General features: G+C 36.7%; 1 protein-coding gene across 5 annotated transcripts in view; it reads left to right on the top strand.

The window, feature by feature from the left end:
- ALKBH8 (alkB homolog 8, tRNA methyltransferase) overlaps positions 1–21,077 on the top strand; it is a 62,745-nt gene that overhangs the window by 13,446 nt on the left and 28,222 nt on the right. For all 5 annotated transcript variants that reach the window (XM_010360860.2, XM_030918869.1, XM_010360861.2 and 2 more), the window contains 3 exons: positions 375–479; positions 2,423–2,493; positions 20,027–20,133. In XM_010360860.2, the coding sequence (XP_010359162.1) occupies positions 375–479; positions 2,423–2,493; positions 20,027–20,133 (283 nt within the window). The remainder of the gene's footprint in view (positions 1–374; positions 480–2,422; positions 2,494–20,026; positions 20,134–21,077) is intronic.

Below are 21,077 nucleotides of genomic sequence, written 5' to 3'. Positions count from 1 at the left end.
CACTTTGGAAGGTGTGTTTTTTTAAGGGAAACAATTTAAAATAATTAAAATTAAAATAAATGATATAATTTAAAATAACAAAAAAAGTGGACAATTTCAATATATGGTGTATTTTTATAATTTAAATACCAAAATTGTTGTGAGAATTGTTCTTTTAACCTTTTTATCTAAAAAAAATCAATTAAATAACTTTAAAAGATTCTTAAATTTTTTTTATTTTTTAATTTTGTTTTGCTTGTGGGTTTATTATATTAATGGACCTGACTGCTAAATTAAAAGCTCAGTGATTTTTATCGCAGTGACTTTTAAAATTCTTGAGTAAAACAAGCAAAGTAACTATTTTAATGTTTTATCTTTATGATTACTAACTTTAGGTCTTCCTGACATTTGTGACAACTTTTTGGAGAAATGGTTGAGGGAAGGTTACATTAAACATAAACCTGATCAAATGACCATAAATCAGTATGAACCTGGGCAAGGTGAGTATTTCTTGTTTAAACATTTTAGTTACATATTTTGGAACTCAGTAGATGATGTAATTCTCTAAGAGCAAATATATTATTATTATTTTTTCTTTTTTTTTGAGATGGAGTTTCACTCTTGTTGCTCATGCTGGAGTGCAGTGGTGCGGTCTCGGCTCTCTGCAACCTCTGCCTCCAGGGTTCAAGTGATTCTCTTGCCTCAGCTTCCCAAGTAGCTGGGATTACAGGTGCCCACCAACACGCCCAGCTAATTTTTGTAGTTTTGTAGAGATGGGGTTTCCCCATGTTGGCCAGGCTAGTCTCAAACTCCTGACCTCAGGTGATCCACTCGCGTCAGCCTCCCAAAGTGCTGGGATTACAGGCATGAGCCACTGCTCGCAGCCGAGCAAATATATTATTTTTAAGCTCAAATTAAGTCTCAGATTACCTTGCTTATGTTCGTTACTTGTGTTGACTTCAATCCTTGCACATCTACACTTTAATCCCTTGAGGAACTTGCATTTCAAAGTGTAAACACACTGACACAAATCAGTTTGTGATTTTTTTTGTTTCCCTTTCAACATTTCCTTTAGAGAGGGAAGACATTGGTCTGAAAAACATAGGAGACGTGTAAAATAAAAAACATAGGAGACGTGTAATGGAAGAAACCAAATAATTTATAGATAGAAGAAGGTTACTTGGTTGGATGATCTTTCTCTTTCTAGTTATTGATTTCTTATACTTGTTAGCAGCAACTTCATCTGATATTTATAGTAATCAAATGATTTTAAGGATTTTATTTTTTACTTTTTTTGGCTTAAACAACAGAAATTTGTTTTCACAGTGTAGAGGCTGGAAGTTCAAGATGAAGGTGCCGGTTGATTGGGTTCCTGGTGAGGGCTCCCTTCCTGGCTTGTCATCGGCCACCTTCTCTCAATGTCCTCACATGTCCTTTTCTCTGTGTGTACATGTGCATGGAGAGAGATAGAGCTTCCACTTGTAAGATTAGGACCCCACCCACACTTAAGACCTCTTTAATTGTAAGAGTTTTATTAACGGCAGGAGTTGTGGAGTTTTGTTTTCTTTTCTACATTTATTACAATGAAAACTGATGGCTTTAGATTTGTAGCCAAGTGGATTTGTGACTACTGCATCTCTGAATTAGAGAGACATGCTGACCTTGTCCCTGGCACAGCAAGACAACTGGAGCTGAAGCAGAGTCTGCTTCTGTAGAGCACAGAGGCTGGGGTCACTCTTAAAGACGCAGAGGCCTATAGGATGAAACGAGAAGGAGCATGTGTTAGCTTCTACAAACCAGCGGGCTCTGAAAATGAGAGGGAAGGGCTGAGCCAAGGTAGCCTGACCCTAGATTAACCAGTCAGCCAGGGCATTTCTTCTTTACCTTTCTTACCTAGCTGTCTTTCCCTTGGCTTGTAAGCTCTTTGAGGACAGGGACCGTCTTACTGGCTTTGTATACCCTCACTGTGTAGCAACATTTCTTTTAAGAGGTACGCAATTAATGTAAATTGAGAGATCGGTGGAGAAGTCCATATCGTAATTATTGATATGCCTAGTCTTTATACCTGGTTATTGCTTTTGTTCTGCAAGTACTTGGGAATCCAGTGTTTGAGGGTAAAAATGACTTTTGTATTTGTCTTTCACATTTTCCTCTTGGGCTGGAATTGGGTTAAGTGTCCTAGTTAATCAGGGATTCCTGAGCCTTAATTTTCGATCAAACCCCAATGGCACTTTAACTTGAAGTTAAGATATTTTTAGTTTATATTTATTTTAATATATTTTAGTCACATTCGCCCTAAATGTTTCCTTTTAACCAAAATTATAGTATCTTCCTGATTACCAAGCAATATTGTCAACATAATATCATAAGGCTATATTTACAGCCATCTTAAATCTACTAAAAGGAAAAATGAAGTGACGTGTTGTCCTGTTTTCCATCTCAGGAATTCCCGCTCACATTGACACACATTCTGCTTTTGAGGATGAGATCGTTTCTCTCAGTTTGGGATCAGAGGTAAATGGTCATTTTTATTAGCTATCATCATATATCTTACCTTGTACAATGCCCTTTTCAAAGATCATCCGCATTCTTAATGAATTAGGATTTAAAAATGAAAAGTAAGAGCACCGTTAGCACTTTGGTTTCTTTTGAATGTCCTCATCTTTTAAATGTCCAAAATTTTTTCTGTCACCTCATCAGATGCCAGGAAAACAACTTGAAATTTAATTTTTTACAGGAAACTTTTAGCAGTTAAATAAGATCTAGATTTTCCTTGGTGCAATGTGGCCCATTTTTGACCTACTGGTGCAGCATTGCCATCTAGTGGCAAAAGATAGTAGCTTCATGCCATAGAAAAAGGAAACAAATTAAAATGTGTATTCCGAGTTTTGGTGAACTTTTTCCATATATTACCTGATTCAATCCCTTCAAAAACTCTGAGCAGTAGAGAGTAATATCTTCATTTTTATAGATGAAGAATAAGAGGTTCATGTTTATTCATTGATTTGTTTCTGAAGCTGCACTTTGCTTGAGCCACTAAAAGAAAATATTACATGTGAAGTAATCCACGCAACCTACAGGCAGATTTTTGGATAGAAATCAGAATTTTAGGTTGGGTGTGGTGGCTTATGCCTGTAATCCCAGCACTTTGGGAGGCTGAGACGAGCGAATCACGAGGTCAGGAGATCGAGACCATCGTTGCTAACACGGTGAAACCCCGTCTCTACTAAAAATGAAAAAAAAATTAGCTGGGCGTGGTGGTGTGCACCTCTAGTCCCAACTACTCAGGAGGCTGAGGCAGGAGAATCACGTGAACCTGGGAGGCGGAGGTTGCAGTGAGCTGAGACTGCGCCACTGCATTCCAACCTGGGCAACAGAGTGAGACTCTGACTCAAAAAAAAAATGAAAATCAGAGTTTTAAATCTACAAGAGTCCTTAAAACATGAGGTCATCTAATCTAACTAGAGGCTGTATCAAATTCTGATCTTGTTCCTGGAGGCAAAAACTATTCATTTTTGTTTTCCCATATTTGTATAGTTTCCATCATTAGATCTTCAGTGTTTTGGCCTCTTAACCTTTCCCGAGCTTGTGTAGTCATGTTGATACTGTGACTTGACAATTAGTGGTGTTTGATATGACAAACCGTCTTATTAACTATGTGTGTAGATTCTTAATACAGGTGCTTTAAAAAATAATGAGATCGGGGAAGAAAAAGCACTCTTCTCTCTCTGGTTTCTTTTTTGTTTTTACCCCCTATCCTTGCTTCTAGCTTTAGGGACTGGTAAAGGACATCTTCACGTTTTCCTTCCAACTGTGTAGCCAACTGAGAAATGAGAGAAAAGATAATTGGAGATTAGTGTGTTAACTTTACTACTGGGAAAACTGATGGCAGAACATGACTTTAGATCTGTAGCCAAGTGAACTTGTTAATACTACACCTCTGAATTAAAGAGACATACTGACCTCGTCACTGGCATAGCTGGACAACTGGAGACCTTCCCCATGGAGGCAGAGACTGTTCCTATAACAGGACACGAAGGAGCTCCTCTAACAGGATATGTGTTAGCTCATATCCTGTGTTAGCTCATAACCAGCTGGCCCTGAAAATGAGAGGAAAGGGCTGAGCCAAGTGAGCTTGGCTTCAGAGTAACCAATAAGCAAAGGCATTCCCTGGAGAGTTGTAAGTGAAGGGGTGGGAAAAAACTAGGAGTGTTTCTACTTTTTATTCCTAGGGAAGTTCCCTCCCTTCCCAGGGAGATGTGACAAATGGGGACTCAATATCCCCCCGAATGCCCTAGAAGATCATTGCACAGTTTTTAATTAGAAATTGTGAAGAAGGGAAAATTTGCCCTTTAGTTGAACTGAAAATCTGCTGCATTCATTATCTCTATTTGGTGTCTCTGGAGGCATATAATTTTCAGCTGCCAATTTGAATGACTTTTGGTTAAAGCCGTCTTTGTAATGGCTGGAAAGTGTGCATACGTTATGACAGGAACAGTAGATTTTTTTTTAAAAGATACCTTTGAGGGTAAGTGAATCGTTGTAATTTTGAAAAAAAAAGTTTATTTGTATGATTACTTGAACATATTCTTCTTAAAACTCTTATAATTTTAAGTTTATAATGTTTGTTTCAGCTTGTAATACTATTTAAAACAGTCTACTAAATTGGGGCCTTTATTTCATCTATAAAATGGATTTAATAATATTTCTTTCCTGGCTGAAGGATTGTGATAGAAATAAAATGAGGTAATGTATGTGAAAGTGTTTTTCAAACTCAGAGCAGTTCATGCATGTAAAGGCTCCTTGAGGTGTATCTGCTCTAGGGCTCCTTACTTAAAGCCTTCACTTCTGTAACAGGAGGAAGCTCATGTTCCCATGGCCTAGAAGTAGGATTTCAAGTGGTCGTGAGAGAGATGACTTTCCACTCTTGCAACTTGTGCCGTTCTGTTTATTTATTGATTGATGCTGTGTAATTACTCCAATTTTCCCCTAGCACCTTGCTCCACACCTAGAATCTGAGCACTATACCTTTGGCCCTATTTCTTCATTTTCTCATGTTTGACATCCTCAGTTGTTTTAAGAAGTTTCCTGTAATGCCTATCATAGCTTCTATTTCATTGTAATAATTTTGTCAGTGGCATTATTGTTTTGTTTTTTTGTAATGCTTTTTTTGTTTTGTTTGACTTAAATATAACGTCAAAGACTCAGCTAAAGTCATTGACTTTATATTTAATTCTTTACTTTTCTCTCTTTCTCAGGAAATTTCTAAGATCTCTTTCAACTGTTAAATGTTCCAACTCATGGTGTTCCCATGAGGTATTCTTAACTTTAATATAAGTCTTAAATGCTTTATTACTTAAATGCTTTATATTTATGACTACTGGAGCATATTCTTAAAATTCTTATAGTTTGTCTAAAAATAGTGTACATTTTATATTAAGCAAAAATAGTCTTGATTTTTTTCAAACATATTAATTTTCCCTCTACGACTAAGTTGTGATTTTCTGTAAGGCTTTTGTACCTTTGAAATATGTGCGATATGTGTATAAGTGAGGATTATTTTAGCTGCAAATAATAACAGAAAACCCAAATAAAAATGATTACGCAGCAAAACAAGTTAATATCTCATATAACAAGATGTCTCAAGGAAGGCTGGTTCCAAAAGTTTCAGCTTGTTGGCCCAGGTCAGTGATTTCATCAAGGAACCAACCAGTTTCTTTCCATCTCAAATACTAAGTGCTCCCCTAACTAAGGATGAGCTTAGGGAAATATCCAAAGAGTAGGCTGCATCGGGATATATGACAATAACGTACACCTGTGAAGTCTACTAGGCTTTTGTTTTTAGGTAATCCTTCACTGATAAATTTGTCCTGCTGTAAATTGCAGCCTGCCTTTGCTGGCCAGGCATGTTTTGAGAGATGCCCTTGCTATAACCTTTTATGAAAATAAACTAGTAATGTTGTTGCGTAGACACTCAGTATCTGACATCCTCAGTTGTTTTAAGAACTTTCCTGTAGTGCCTATCGTAGCTTCCATTTCATTGTAATAATTTTGTCAGTGGCATTATTGTTTCGGTTTTTTGTAATGCTTTTTTTGTTTTGTTTGACTTAAATTTAACGTCAAAGACTCAGCTAAAGTCATTGACTTTATATTTAATTCTTTACTTTTCTCTCTTTCCCAGGAAATTTCTAAGATCTCTTTCAACTCACCAAGTACCAAAAGAGTTGGTCAACTGACAATGAAAATAACTACTTAATGTGCATGTCCCTAAAACCAGTACCTAACTTCTATTATAAATAAGAAAGAGAACTTTTGATTAGGACTCACCTGGGAAAATGAAACTAAAATTTATGAAGATGTTTTTAGAGAAAAATTTTATTTAACAATTTTTAGATTATATTACAACTATGTACTAATTTTTTAGAACAAAGAATGAGTCACATGAACTTTATTTTTGGTATTGTTTTTCTGATAAAATATGATAGCATGATAAAAATTCCTTTATTTGACTTTTATAGCTTGATTATAAAGAGTGCATCATTGTTGTGTTGTTTGCATTATTTTTCTCTTCGTTGTGAAAGTCCTGACTCTCCCAGATTTTCAAATGTTTAATGGATTTGCGTGTGATTTAAATGGCTCTCTGACATCCCTTTTATCAACTTTGGGAAGTCCCTCTTTTGTAAGAATTGCAATTTCAATTAGTTTTGTATTTGAATTACACTGGCTAATATTTATATAATCAGCATTCACTGAAAGACTGACCAAAGGGATTACCATAATGGGCAGAGATAGCTGCTGATATTGAAGAGAGAGAGAGAGATTTGGGCAAGTACTAATTTTATGGAAGTCTGTTTATCAGTAAATATTTCTTATTATGATGACCTTTATAGTTGGATAGTTGGGTAGTAAAGACTCCATCTGCTGAATGTATGCTATAGAGGGTCACATCTTTCAAGTATATTTCCTGCTCTCTTTCCAGGCTCTTGCTTTCAGCAAATACCTATTGAGTCCTGCCTGATCTCCTGTGATAGGGTACTGAGTAAAAATTATTTATGCAGTATCTTGAAATACCTAGCTGAATGGGTTTTTTTTGTCATTGTTTTTTGTTTTGTATTCTCAGTCTGGTCAATCAGAATGACTCACAGGGTACTTCTGTTCTAAGAGTTTCTTGTTTTAATGGACAAATATTTCATTATTTTCAGATCTTTAGCACAAACTGGAAAAAACACCCAGACATTTTCTTTATACCATTAAAACAGCAATAGAGTCTGGACCGCAGACATACTGGCTTCATCTCCAACCTCAAATTCAGCCCTCAATATTTGCCTATATAAGCAATGTTTACAGCCTCAGAAGCCAATCTCTTCTTTTAGTTTTTATCTTGATTCCAGGCCCTAAACTTTATTCTTATCTGAGAGTCCTTGGAATATTTACATTTCCTGAAGTTCTGGAAAATGGATTGTCTCTGCTGTGTAGCTCCTCACTCCTTTCTCTCATTCTTTATAGCTTATTTGTGAATTTTTTACTCTGTCTCTGTAGTGCCTTTAGCATTAAAAAGAGTGATCTGCCATCCTGGTGGGTGTATATTTCTCCATCTTTGTGTGTTTGTGTGTGTGTGTGTGGTTTGTATCTAAAGCCATGGTGACTTCTGTATGGCTGTATATGTATTTTGATGTAGATGTGGAAAAAGAGCATAACTCTCACATGGGTTCTTTAGTTGCATTATAGTATAATTAAAGCAGCATTGGGCCAATCTTCATTTTTCCTTTTATCCTACGGGTCTCTAACATTCAAAACTTCTGGAGTAGACAAGTAGATCTGCTCATTTGTGGGCCAGAAATAAATAAATGCTCTACCTTGTTTGATCATGTCATTTTTTATACATTGAATTCTATTTTTCACTTTTAAGCACTTTCCTTTGGAACTTATATTCTGAAGATTCAATTACTTTTGTGTAATTTTCTCATGTTTCAGGACCTCTTGGAAGCCAGCGTTCTCTTTTGCATAAATTGGGCAAATAAGACTCATTGCTGACAGTTCTTATCATACACTCTTTGTCTTTGTCTGTGGAGTAGGAGGAACTCCTTTATTCAAGCCCCTTCAATAAGGATAATGGCAAAGAAATATACCTGTTTCAGCCAACAGGCTGCTAACAAAGTCTGTTTCACGGCATGACATCATAAAATAGAACATGCTGCTGTATTTGGAGACTTTGGAGTATCGATTCTTCCATCTTTTCAGTTAGAACGATGTGCATTTACTTTGTAGCAAGAAATAGCATTATATCACTCCATCTAGATTGTAGAACTAGAATAAAATTTAGAAAAATCAATGGAGTTCAGAAAACTACAGTAGAAACCCACTTAGGTGATATAGTTGAAACTACCAGTTGGCTGCACTTAAATTAGGGAATAGTAATAATAAAAGATACATACATACTACAGACATTTTAACTTAACACATATAGATTCACTCATCAATATTTTGTTGTTGGGCCAAGGTCTTTGCTTCTGTGAGGGGCCACAGTGTGCTTTGTCTTTCTAGTTTGATTTCTTTAAAGTGAAGCAAACGTTTAAAGACATGAAACCATCTGAGTGTGGGGTTTTACATTTGATGTTTTTATTTCCAATATTTTATAATCCAATTTTCACATTTGTTGGAACATTATATTTATTTTTTGCCTTTATTGAGTTATTCTACAATATTCAACTTGGCTTCTATGGAAAAATGCTATCTTTTCTTGCTTAATTTTCATTCATTTGTGTAATATTAAATTAAATAAAATAATTATAATGATACGGGTAAGTGGCACAGTGATTTGGGAACATACACAATTTGACTTGTTAAGTGTGTAGCTCTACTGATGAGAATAGAAGTGCATGAATATATTGGAGAGTTGTCTATCATCAACAAATATTCAGGGCATGGGTACACATTATAGAAGGAATGGAGCATGTTGGTTGGTTAAATGGATGTTGGTTAAAAGAACTTTTACTTATATGACCAGCATTGTCCTGTGCATTCTAGGGGATGCAGAAACACTTTCAACCTTGATTTTTTTCCCCTCAGATATTAGCCCTGAATATCTAACTTTCTTTTTTTTTTTTTTTTTTTTGAGTTGAAGTCTCACTCTGTTGTCCAGGCTGGAGTGCAGTGGCGCGATCCTGGCTCACTGCAACCTCTGCCTCAGAGTTCAAGCAATTCTCTGCCTCAGGCTTCTGAGCAGCTGGGATTATAGGCACCCGCCACCACGCCTGGCTAATTTTTGTGTTTTTAGTAGAGACAGGATTTCACCATCTTGGCCAGGCTGGTCTTGAACTCCTGACCTTGTGACCCACCTGCCTTGGCTTATATCCAACATTCTAAAAGGGATTTTAACTTGTCTAAATCAAAGCTCGTCATCTTTGTTTTCAGCCATTCACCGCCCACTGTCATTCTCCCATACAGAACAAAATCTTTGCTCTTTCTGGGTTTCCTGCTCTGGTTAATGAGCCCACTGTCATTAGAACATTCAGAACATGGCAAATATTCCTTTTTTTTTTTTTTTTGAGACAGGGTCTTGCTCTGTTGCCCAGGTTGGAGTGCAGTGGTGCACTCATGGCTCACTGCAGCCTCGACCTCCCAGGCTCAAGCGACCCTCCCACCCTAGCCATCCTGGTGGCAGGGACTGCAGGTGCGAGCTATCATGCCCAGCTAATTTTTGTATTTTTTGTAGAGACGGGGTTTCGTCATGTTGCCCAAGCTGGTCTTGAATTCCTGGGCTCAAGCAGTCTGCCCTACCTTGGCCTCCCAAGGTGCTGGGATTACAGGCATGAGCCACTGCACCTGGCTGGTGTCAAATATTCTTGACATGTATTTCTAGGATTATAAATTTTGCTTTTAAGTACTGCTTTATTACATCCCATGTTTTCTGTTAAAAACTGCTTTGTGGAGATGTAATTGATGTACCAAGGGCTGCACATACTTAATAAATGCTCATGAAACCTTCACCACACTCAAGATGATGAACATATCCATCATTCCCACAAGTTTCCTCATGCACTAAGTTTTCTTCAGCACTAAAGATTTCATTTAACTTTTTTGTGGCCTGTGTTATTGCTCTTGTTACATTTGAGGGTGACTGTTGTTTATTTCTCTAGGTTCTTTTAAGATTTTTTTTCTTTTACCTTTTGTTTTATTTTTATGATCCTGCTTATTCTGCTTATTTTGATGGGCTTGTTTATTCTGCTTGGGAATTACCAGGTTTCTTGAATCTGTAGATTGAGTTTTTCCATCAATTTTGGAAAATGCTTAGTCATTGCCTTTGTAGATTTTGCCCCTGCCCCATTCTTTCTTCATTTACCTTTTTTCCTACATTTTTTATTTTACTTATCCTGTCTTCTGTGTTTTCTATCTTTTGTCTCTCCATGCTTTACTCCAAATAGTTTCTTCTGTCACTAATTCTTTATTTTGCTGCGTTGATGTGCTGTTAAGCTCATTCATTGATATCGTAATTTCATTTATGGCATTTTTTCTGTTTTAGAATGCCTGGTTTTTCTTTATATCTACAGGGTCTCTTTTTTATCATTTCTTTTTAACATTTCCCTGCTGAAATGTTCAAGCTTAGCATTTATATCTTTAAACATGGGAAGCATCTTTGTTTTATAGCCTATTTCTGATATTTGAGTATTTGAGGTCCCTGTGATTTTTTTCTGTTTTCTCTACTAGGCTGTCTTTTTCTAGAGCAGGTACTGTGTGTGTCTTATTCTGATTCAGAATGTCTGATATGAAGGCTGGCTTTCTATATTTATAGAAAGCTCACAGGTGATTGTGTTATATAGCTAGGATTTTATACCATTGAGTTAGAAAATGCTGAAATGCTAAAGCTGTATAGTATCAACTCCAAGGGCAGTGGGATTTTAGATTTATTCTTTAAGACAAAGAATAAATAGAAATGAATATAGGCCCCCACTGGCAGTTCTAATTATCATTCAATTAAGTATTCCAGTGCAATACTAGAAACTGAAGAAGTTAAAGGCTATGTGTATTAGTTTCAGATCCTGGGATGTTTGTACCAGGGCTGAATTAAACACTGGACTAGTTGGGGGACTTGGATTTTAGCTTATCCCAATTTAACTTTTAATTGACCATGGAGAAAATTTTGGTGCTTTCTGTTTTAAATTGAAGTCAACATGTATTACTTGCATTTTGATTGTCATGAGTTGATATGCAGTTAGTAATATGAATAGTAGCTACTGTGACTTCTACTCCTTTGACCATCAGCACTACCATTGCCATGATCATTACTGCCAATAGCCAACTATTCTATGCTAGAGACTGTGGCAGATGCTATATTAAGTGAACTTTTCCTCATGGCGAGCTATCTAGGGCCTCAGGAATAGATATACCCGTGACTGTTGTTCTTGTTACTCTAGCTGTCTCATTTTGGTTCTTTGTGAATCTGATGGTTTATTTTGCTTAAGAAGGAAAGCCCAGAGAATAAACAAATATAATTTAGAAAGTCTTCTGTCCAAATATAAAATATACACCACCCTATTTGTAAAAATACATTATTTGTGAATTCATTCATCATTCAAAAATATTTGTTGAATATCATGTACTAGACAGACTCTAACAAGTAAACAAATACACAATTTAAAGTATTTTTAAACTAAAATATTTTGTTACCTCTATAACCTTTTCATATATAAAGTAAAACTTAATTTTATTGAGGTGGTTTGTGAATCCATTTTTGAATGGTGGTGGATTTCACTTCATGGTTCCTGCAAACAAATGAAGCCATGTGCGATAAGTGAGAACTCAAAGCAAGCGGTCTCAGTGTAAACACATCAACATAAGCATATTATTTGTTAGGCATTTAAGATAAGCATTTATAATATTGAATATGCAATGATGGTTAAAGTGTCTCCAATTTAGTATTTTCTTTTTTAGCTTATTTTCCAGTTATGCAACATATATTTTGTTCTCTGTTGTGCCATTTGACAATGTGTCTAGACCATTAGCTAAAAAGATGCCTTTTATTTTTATTTTACATTACACTTGAGCTTAGCTAGACAAAACAGTTCAAAGCCATTTGTTTTTGGGGGTGAAGAGGAAGAGAGGGTAGAATCTATTTGTTCAGCAGCTGAGACCTAGTTTTGGAGGTCAGGGTTGTGTTTGAAAGGTGGAATTTGCTGACTTTTGCTATACAGTAGGTTTTTTTGTGGTGTTTTCTTTTTACATTTTTTCTGGATCTAATTTTGCCTATTTCACATGCAGTACTGCAGGCACATTTCCAGATGTATACCCTAAATGTGTGCATGGTACCTGCTCAACTAGGAAAGCTTCTACACCAGAAGTGTCAAACGATGTTCTGCCTCTCATTTTCTCTCAGTTGCAATGAGAAATAAGTGCCTTTGGACCACAGTGGTATTTAGCTGCTGCCCGTAACACTTCAGCGCCCACTCTTTGATGCCATAGGGCATCATCCTGTGCTAATGTGTGCGGTTTTTCTCCTCTCATGACCAGGTTATTGAGGCTTGTACTTTATGAAATTGCTGCTGGCTGCAGGACAAGGGAATAGAGCTTGTTTTCTTTTAGTCACTTTCAAATGGGAAGTCCTGTATGTTGATTACAGGATGTGTTGGTGACATTGCCACTTTTCCTTCGAGTTTCATAAGACTTTGTAATCTGGGGATTCTAACTTTCAAGAAATTTAGCCAATAGATTTAAGTCTCCTGTGTGTGGGGGTTGTTTTCCATTTTTGCTTTTTGTTGTTTTTTAAACATCCCTTACCAGTAGGCATCAGGGAAGGGAAACAGGTTTATGGTGGGCCTTGATTTTTTTTTTTTTTTTAAGGCAGAGTCTCCCTCTGTTGCCCGGGCTGGAGTGCAATGGTGCGATCTTGGCTCACTGCAACTTTCACTTCCTGGGTTCAAGCGATTCTCTTGCCTCAGCCTCCTAAGCAGCTGGGACTACAGGCGCCTGCCACCACGCCCGGCTGTTTTTTGTATTTTTAGTAGAGATGGGGTTTCACCATGTTGGCCAGGCTTGTCTCGAACTCCTGACCTCAAGTAATCTGACTGCCTTGGCCTCCCAAAGTGCTGGGATTACAGGCGTGAGCCATTGTGCCCAGCCAGTGGGCCTTCATTTTAACCTGTTCTAAAGGAGCAGGCCATATGGCATAGGTAGAAGGTTTAAAGGTCACTAGCATCAGCCATTAGTCTCCAAGGCAAAATTACTGTCAATTACTCTGCCCTGGAAATACCAGCAAGCTTTTCTTCCAGTTACTCTTAGCAAAGTGTACTTCTGGGGATATCACCTTTTGTGGAATTTCCTCTTTGCTATTTAAAATAAAAAGCAAACTCTTATTTCATTTGGGTCAAATGAAATTGTTAGCACAACTATAGAATATTTGTTTGGTAGACTATGGGAAACAGGTGGACTTTCAGCTATGAAATATTTTCTCTAGTTAAATATAGTAAGTTCTACCCTCTTAGCTTTTATCATTCTCTATGAATCACACATTGTTTTTCACATCATATTGTCACTTGTCCAGATACTCTTTTGGGATTTCTCTAAAAGGGTTAATGATCTCGACCTCTTTCTAACCATTAAGGATCAGGATTAAATTTGTCTTCTTTCTCAGAAGTATTCCCAGTAGCAATATACTCTTCTTTGTCCTGTTTAGGCAACATGGAGATCTGTTGATTCCTTCATGTGCTTTTCTGTTGTGAATGTTAACTTTTCTTGGTTGATAGATTGATAACTGTGTCTGGCATTTTTGTTCTGTTGTATTTTGGGTGTGTGAAAGTTGTATAAGACGAGAATGTCTAAGGTTTTTGTTTGCTTAGGACTGAACATTATCCTCAGTCATGCCCTGTAAGCTTGCTGGGCACTTGATCTTTATTGACTCTACCATCTCAAAAAATAGAGAAAATAGGTAAAAACAAAAGGAATAATTGGAAAAGCTCCTGTGGAGCAAAATTTTCACATGGCAGAATGATTCAGCAGTATCAGGGGAACTTTATTGATTGAACAGTTTTTTAAAGTCTTTTTATTTTGTGGTATTTTAACAAGCATTTAGTTAAAGTACAGATACTTTAAATGTGATGATACTGAAAATATTTTGATGATGGAATGTTGTAAGAAAAATTTAATTTTCTTAGGAAGCCTACATTTAATTTTATAAGTAAAATTATATCTAAATTAAAAAAAACTATACTGTCAAATTATATGCCAAAATAAGTTTCAGAGATATAAAGGCTAAAATGTGTAAAAAAACCCAGAAAATCTGCGATAAAATAGGAGGGAATATTTATCTGATCAAGATGGGGGCTTTGTAAGCATATGAGGAAATTGTGTTTTTGTGGTTTGTAGTCATAAAATAGATTGACAACATTAAAAAAATATAGACCTTCCAAGGCTGGCTATATAAATTGTGGGGCTCAGTTCCAAATGAAAATGTAGACTCCTTATTCAGAACATAGGAAAATGGACCAGAAAGGCACTAAAGTATAAAACTTTTCCTTCTGTGGTCTTTCTCATCTTGTCAAAGTGATTTGTGTTTTCTATTTAGTGCCATCAGTGTAAATAAATCTAAATTTTGCTTTATTGGCATGAATTTTACCATTTTTCTTCATATTGTGTGACACTAGTTTTAAATGCAAATGTAAGAACATCTAACTCGTGTGGAATCAGCAAATTTTTTTTTTTTTTTTGTCTTCAACTTTTATTTTAAGTTGAGGGGTACATGTGCAGTATATGCAGGTTTGTTACATAGGTAAACATGTGCCATGGTGCTTTGCTGCACAGATCATCCCATCACGTAGGTATTAAGCCCAGCATCAATTAACTATTCTTCCTGATGCTCTCCCTTCCTCCACCACCCCCCTCCAACAGGCTCCAGTGTGTGATGTTCCCCTCAATGTGTCCATGTGTTGTGATCATTCAGGTACCACTTATAAATGAGAACATGTGGTGTTTGGTTTTCTGTTCCTGTGTTAGTTTGCTGAAGATAATGGCTTCCAACTCCATCTGTGTCCCTGCAAAGGACATGATCTCATTCCTTTTTATGGCTGCATAGTATTCCATGCTGGTGTATATGTACCACATTTTCTTGTTCTAGTTTATCATTGATGGGCATTTACATTGATTCCATGTCTTTGCTATTGGGAATCACCAAACTTAAACAATTTGTATTTTGTATTTGTACATTCATTTGTGATCATTTTTACCAGAATAGTGGAAACACTGCACAAAACTAACTCAACAATAGCCATTTTTGTTTCACTTCTTGATTTGAGCACCTTCTGCTAACATTGTCTATCTTCTGTTTGCTGATGAGTAAGGAAGGACTGGAAGGAGATGGAATTATGAATTTTTGAGGAGTGTGGCTCCAGGCTGAAACCCTATGTGATTTTTCAGGCCTCACCATAGGCAATGACAAAGGCTTTAAAACCTGGTGGCCCCATGGGGGAAAGCTGCCCTCCCCATAGTAGACTTGATGCATAGCCAGTGCATTACAGTCTAAGTGAAGTTGTAATGAAGGGGTCAAACCTCCCTGACTGGTCATGCTCTTATGCCTATTTGCATTCCTAGCCCAGACACCTTCATTCCTCGATCTCTTTATCTGAGGTCTTTGGCTGAGGTCCTCTTTCAGGCACCTCTGTCAAGGCCTTTTTGTGGAGGAAGGAGTTGGAAACCTCAACGACATTTTCCTTAGTCTGACTTAGTACTAGCTACTTTACAATTCCTAGTCCTTCCCTTTCACCCTTCCCTGACCGCTGAGTTTATAACACTGCCGGAACCTTTCATCTGGGGCCCCCTCAGCAGTGAGACAATCCCCACATTCACGACGATCCACCTCACCCTCAAGTCATGCAGTGTACAGTGGAGAAAAATGGGGCTGGGGGGAGTTGGTGCTTCCTCAGGTTTTAAACCTTTGTTTATACTATTATATCACAATAAGTGATCAACTTTCATTTTTGGCTTGTTGCATTGATCCACTACTCTGAGCTCTTTCTTTCAGCCTTCAGGTTGTTCTGTCATTCTGGGTTCTTCTACGTTATCATTTTCACTGTTAAGCGGTTGGCTAACACAGGGAAGTAACATCAATAAGAAGGGATATGATGGTGGGGTTCCTTGTGTTAAAAGAAAAACTTTAGATAAGTTAAATTTAATCAAGTTAATTGCACAATGAATGATTCATAAATCAGGCAGCACCCTGAACCAGAATAGATTCAGAGAGACTCCAGTGCTGCCGAGTGGTTGGAGAGAATTTACGGACAGAAAAAGTAAAGTGACATACAGAAGACGGAAGTAAGGTACAGAAACACCTGGATTAGTTACAGCTTGGTGTTTGCCTTATTTGGACATGGTTTGAACAGATGGCCACCTTTATTGTGTGAAACTCAGTGATTGGTAAAAGAGTAGGTAGCAGTCTGTTTAGACATCCAATTAGATTACAGTTCTATGTATGAAGTATGTGTGAAGAAACATTTAGGCTGAACTTACAAGAAGGCAACTTTAGGCTAAATTTAATTTAACACTTGATTGCTTGTGTTTCTTAGAACACCATTGTCTTCTTTCTACATTTGAATCAAGTTCTGGTGGACCCGCTAGGCTGTCAGTGTACCCACTCACTCAGTGGTAGACATAAAGTGCTTACTGTGTACTCTGAGTCTCGGTGAACTCTCACACTTTATGTGTTCATGGGACATTGTGGACGTATACCCAAATGGGCCTCAAGGAACTGTGGACAAACATATTGCATGTATTTCCTTGCTCAAGCCCATGCTCCATTGTTACATCAGACTTCATTTAACACAAGTTCAAAGATAAAGTTAAGAATTTCAATCAGCAAGAAAAAAACAAACAATCCCATCAAGAAATGGGTTAAGGACATGAATAGACAATTCTTAAAAGAAGATATACACCTGGCCAACAAGCATGTGAAAAAATGCTCAACATCGCTAATTATCAGGGAAATGCAAATCAAAACCACAATGCAGTGCCACCTTACTCCTGGGAGAATGGCCATAAAGATAAAAAATAAAAAAAAAAAAGGATGTTAGCAGGGATGTGGTAAAAAGGGAACACTTTTACACTGTTGATCAGAATGTAAACTAGTACAACCGCTATGAAAAACAATGTGGAGATTCTTTGAAGAACTAAAAGTAGATCTGCCAATTGATCCAACAGTCCCACTCCCGGGTATCTAACCCAGAGGAAAGGAAGTTATTATACAAAAAAGATAATTGCACACACATGTTTATAGCAGCACCATTTGCAATTGCAAAAATATTGAACCAGCCCAAATGCCCATCAATCAACGAGTGAGTAAATAAAATGTGGTATATATAGACGATGGAATATTACTCGGCCATAAAAAGAAACAAAATAATGACATTCACAGCAACCTGGATGGAATTGGAGACCATTATTCTAAGTGAAATAACTCAGAAATGGAAAACCAAATATCGCATGTTCTCACTCATAAGTGGGAGCTAAGCTATGAGGATGCAAAGGCATAAAAATGATACATTGGACTTTGGGGACTTGGGGGAAAGGGTCGGAGGTGCGTAAGGGATAAAAGACTACACATTGTGTACAATGTACACTGCTCGGGTGACAGGTGCACTAAAATCTCAGAAATCACCACTAAAGTACTGATCCATGTAACAAAACACCACCTGTTCCCCAAAAACCTATTGGAGAAAAAAAAAAAGATGAGGAATGGTCAGTTTGATACAGAAAAAGAAAAACATTTAGCTTATTTGGTTGTATATTTTTCCTCCTTGAAACTTGGCTTGTATATGCCAGGACAAGTGTTTCAAAATTAATTAATATCATGTTCCTATATCTCTTGTGAGTTCTAATGACTTAAGCTGAAATTTTCCTATTTGGAAATCATTACTCTGTTGACAGGTATTGTATCTTTGTAAAACATGTTGAATATTGGCCAAAAAGTGTAACTTCTAGGTGGACATAGAGCTTGTCTCTCTTCACTATTGTAGCCTTTGATATCTCCCCCAATGATTAATAAATATTTGTTTAAGGAATTAGAGTCTAGTCTTCTAGAATATTTTCCCATCATGACAGTTTTCATCTGGATATCTGGACATGGATTTCCTTTAAGCCACAGATAATTGTCTCTAATAATAAATATGCTCATTATTCTTTCCTAGGTGTGGGTCTTGGCTTCTATTAAGAAAATTGAAACCTTTATAAATTTAAAAAGGGGCCACTGTGGTTTTCCCATTTCCCCCCAACAATTTATTATTAAATTTTTTTTTTTCTTGTGAGGCAGTGTCTCACTCTGTTGCCCAGGCTGGAGTACAGTGGCATGAACTCAGCTCACTGCAACCTCCGCCTCCCAGGTTCAAGCAATTCCTCTGCCTCAGCCTCCCAAGTAGCAGGATTACCGGTGCCCACCACTATGCCTGGCTAATTTTTTGCATTTTTAGTAGAGGCAGGATTTCTCCATGTTGGCCAGGCTGGTCTCAAACTTCTGACCTTAAGTGATCTGCCCACCTCGGCCTCTCAAAGTGCTGGGATTACAGGCGTGAGCCACCACTCCCAGCCAATTATGAATATTTTCATACAGAAAAGTTGAAGAATTGTACAGTAAATACTTATATGTCTACTACCTAGATTCTACAATTAACATTTTAATATACTTGCTTTACCAAATAATCTAACCATCTTCTCATCCTTCTGTCTGTTTATTGGTCTATCTTTTATGTATACATTTTGAGAAAGTTGCAAGTATCAATACATTTCATGTCTAAAAACTTCAGAATTAATCTCCGGTGTTTTGAATGCTTTCAGGGCATGACCATATGAAATTATATGTAGACATTTAGAACAGATAACTTAGGAAATTAAACTCCATCACTTTACTTTATTTTCCATACTTAGATTGGAAGGATAGGTTAGAAAGGAAGAAAACTACTTTAGCTCTGTATACTTTTTAATAGTTTACAGAGAATTTTCATGTGTATTATCTCATTTGATCCAATATTACTATTAGTAGTAATAGTAGCTAACATTTATGGAATGCTTACTTTGTATTGGGTACTGTGCAGGTTTACCTTTAAGGAAGGTATTATGCTAAATTCTTTTCATCCCACTTACAGTTGGTTGTCATATCTATTTTTCAAATGGATTGATTTGTTCACTTAAAAGAATAGTTTTCAGCCCTGTAGTAAGCCTTTTTAATTCATATTTGTCAGCTGCTGCTATTTTTAGACTGAAGTCTTTGGTTTTTGATGTGTTCCTAGGACACAAGCATTTTCTTGGATACTTTATCCTTGTAGGTTTCTATTCAGAATAATATTTGAGCATAACTTAGGAAAAGTTGCTGAAAATGTTCCTGTTTTTTTTTTTTTTTTGTCTCTTTATTAATCAACCTCTAATCCCAGTATGTTACATTACTTTAAAGGCGCAAAATCTCATATAATCTAATGGATTATATAAGAGTGTGCATTTAATAGTTATTTCTTCTTGGATTATTAATTATTAATATTCTATGAATAATAAAAAACAATAGCTACTTTTTGTGTATTTATTATACAGTGTGCCAGTTATTGTGATTATCTTTATAATTGTCTGTATAATTTATGTAAAATACTGTAAGAGTTGAGAAGCAGAGTGGGGTTAAATGGCTTGTCCTGTGTCATGTGACTAATAAATGGAAGAACCAGGATATGAGTGTTTCAGCTCCAGAGTCCGTGTTTGACCTCTACTCTGCTGTTTTCCGTGGTGTGATCCTGAGACCACCTGCCTCATAATTTCTTGGGGTGATTATTAGATATGTAGATTTCTGAGCCTTACTCCAGACCTGCTGATTCTGAATCTCTGTGGATGAAATACCTTTTTTTTTGGTCATTCAGTTGATTCTCATGTACAGTAAAGTTTGAGAACCACTGTGCTATGCTTTTCTACAAACATTATTATGTTTTAATCTCTGTTAGCCTAGAAAAATAGCCAAACTCTATTAATCATTCTTATCCTTGGAGTATATGAAATTTTGGATTGATCATTATGCTTTTATCTTTGCTTCAAGATTGTCATGGATTTTAAGCACCCAGATGGTATTGCAGTGCCAGTTATGTTGCCTCGTCGGAGTTTGCTGGTGATGACAGGAGAATCTAGATACCTTTGGACCCATGGGTATGTATTGAAGTATGACAGGATGCTTTTTACTTTATGAGACTTCTCATTCTTCTGTGTCTGAGCCACAGGGACCATGTCCTGTGCCTGCAGATTGAGACTTCTGGGTTCAGAACTCCTAGGGGCATCTGTCTAGTTTTGTTTTTGTTAAACATTACCTTTTCACTTGGAAAAAAATTTTAATTTATAGCAAACTTGCAAGCATAGTATAGTGAACTCCCTTCGCCTTTCACCTGCATTTACTAATTTTGAATATTTGGGACATTTTTTATTTCTCTCTCACATATGTTATCATTATTATTTTTACTGAATCATTTTAGAGTAAGTTATAGACATCATGGCTTACTCTTCCATGCTTCATTGTGTATTTCCTAAGAACAAGGACATTGTGTATTTCAGGGATTGGCAAGCTATGGCTAGTGGGCCACATTCAGCTCTCAGGCTGTTTTTGTACAGCTCTTGAGCTATGAATGGTTTTTACATTTTTAAAGGCTGTAAAACAAAAAAACAATGAAGAATGTTTGACAGAGACTATATGTGGCCCTCAGTGCCTAAAATATTCACTCTCTGGCCCTTTACAGAAAAAGTTGGCCAACCTCTGTTCTATAAAACCACAGTGCAGTGCTCAAATTCAGGAAATTCAACATTGATAAAATACTCTGATTATACTCTTATACAATCCATATTCAAATATTGCTAGTTGTATGTTATAGTGCTTTAAGCATTCCTTCTGATCCAGGATTCAGTCTGTGATCCCACGTTATGTTTAAATCTTGTTAATTCTGTTTAGTCTTTTATTTGAAACAGTTTCTCAACTTTTCTTTGCTCTTAATGACATTGACTCTTTTAAGGAGGCCAATTGTGTTGTAGAATGCCCTGCAATTTGCGTTTGTTTGATTTAATCAAAATCTAAAGAAATGAGTATGTGCTTCTGTTAGGGATAC

This window comes from Rhinopithecus roxellana, chromosome 15, assembly GCF_007565055.1.
Source record: "Rhinopithecus roxellana isolate Shanxi Qingling chromosome 15, ASM756505v1, whole genome shotgun sequence".
Classification (NCBI taxonomy): Eukaryota; Metazoa; Chordata; class Mammalia; order Primates; family Cercopithecidae; genus Rhinopithecus; species Rhinopithecus roxellana.
Note: the sequence above shows the minus strand (reverse complement) of the source record. Positions and strands in the feature narration are given on the sequence as shown.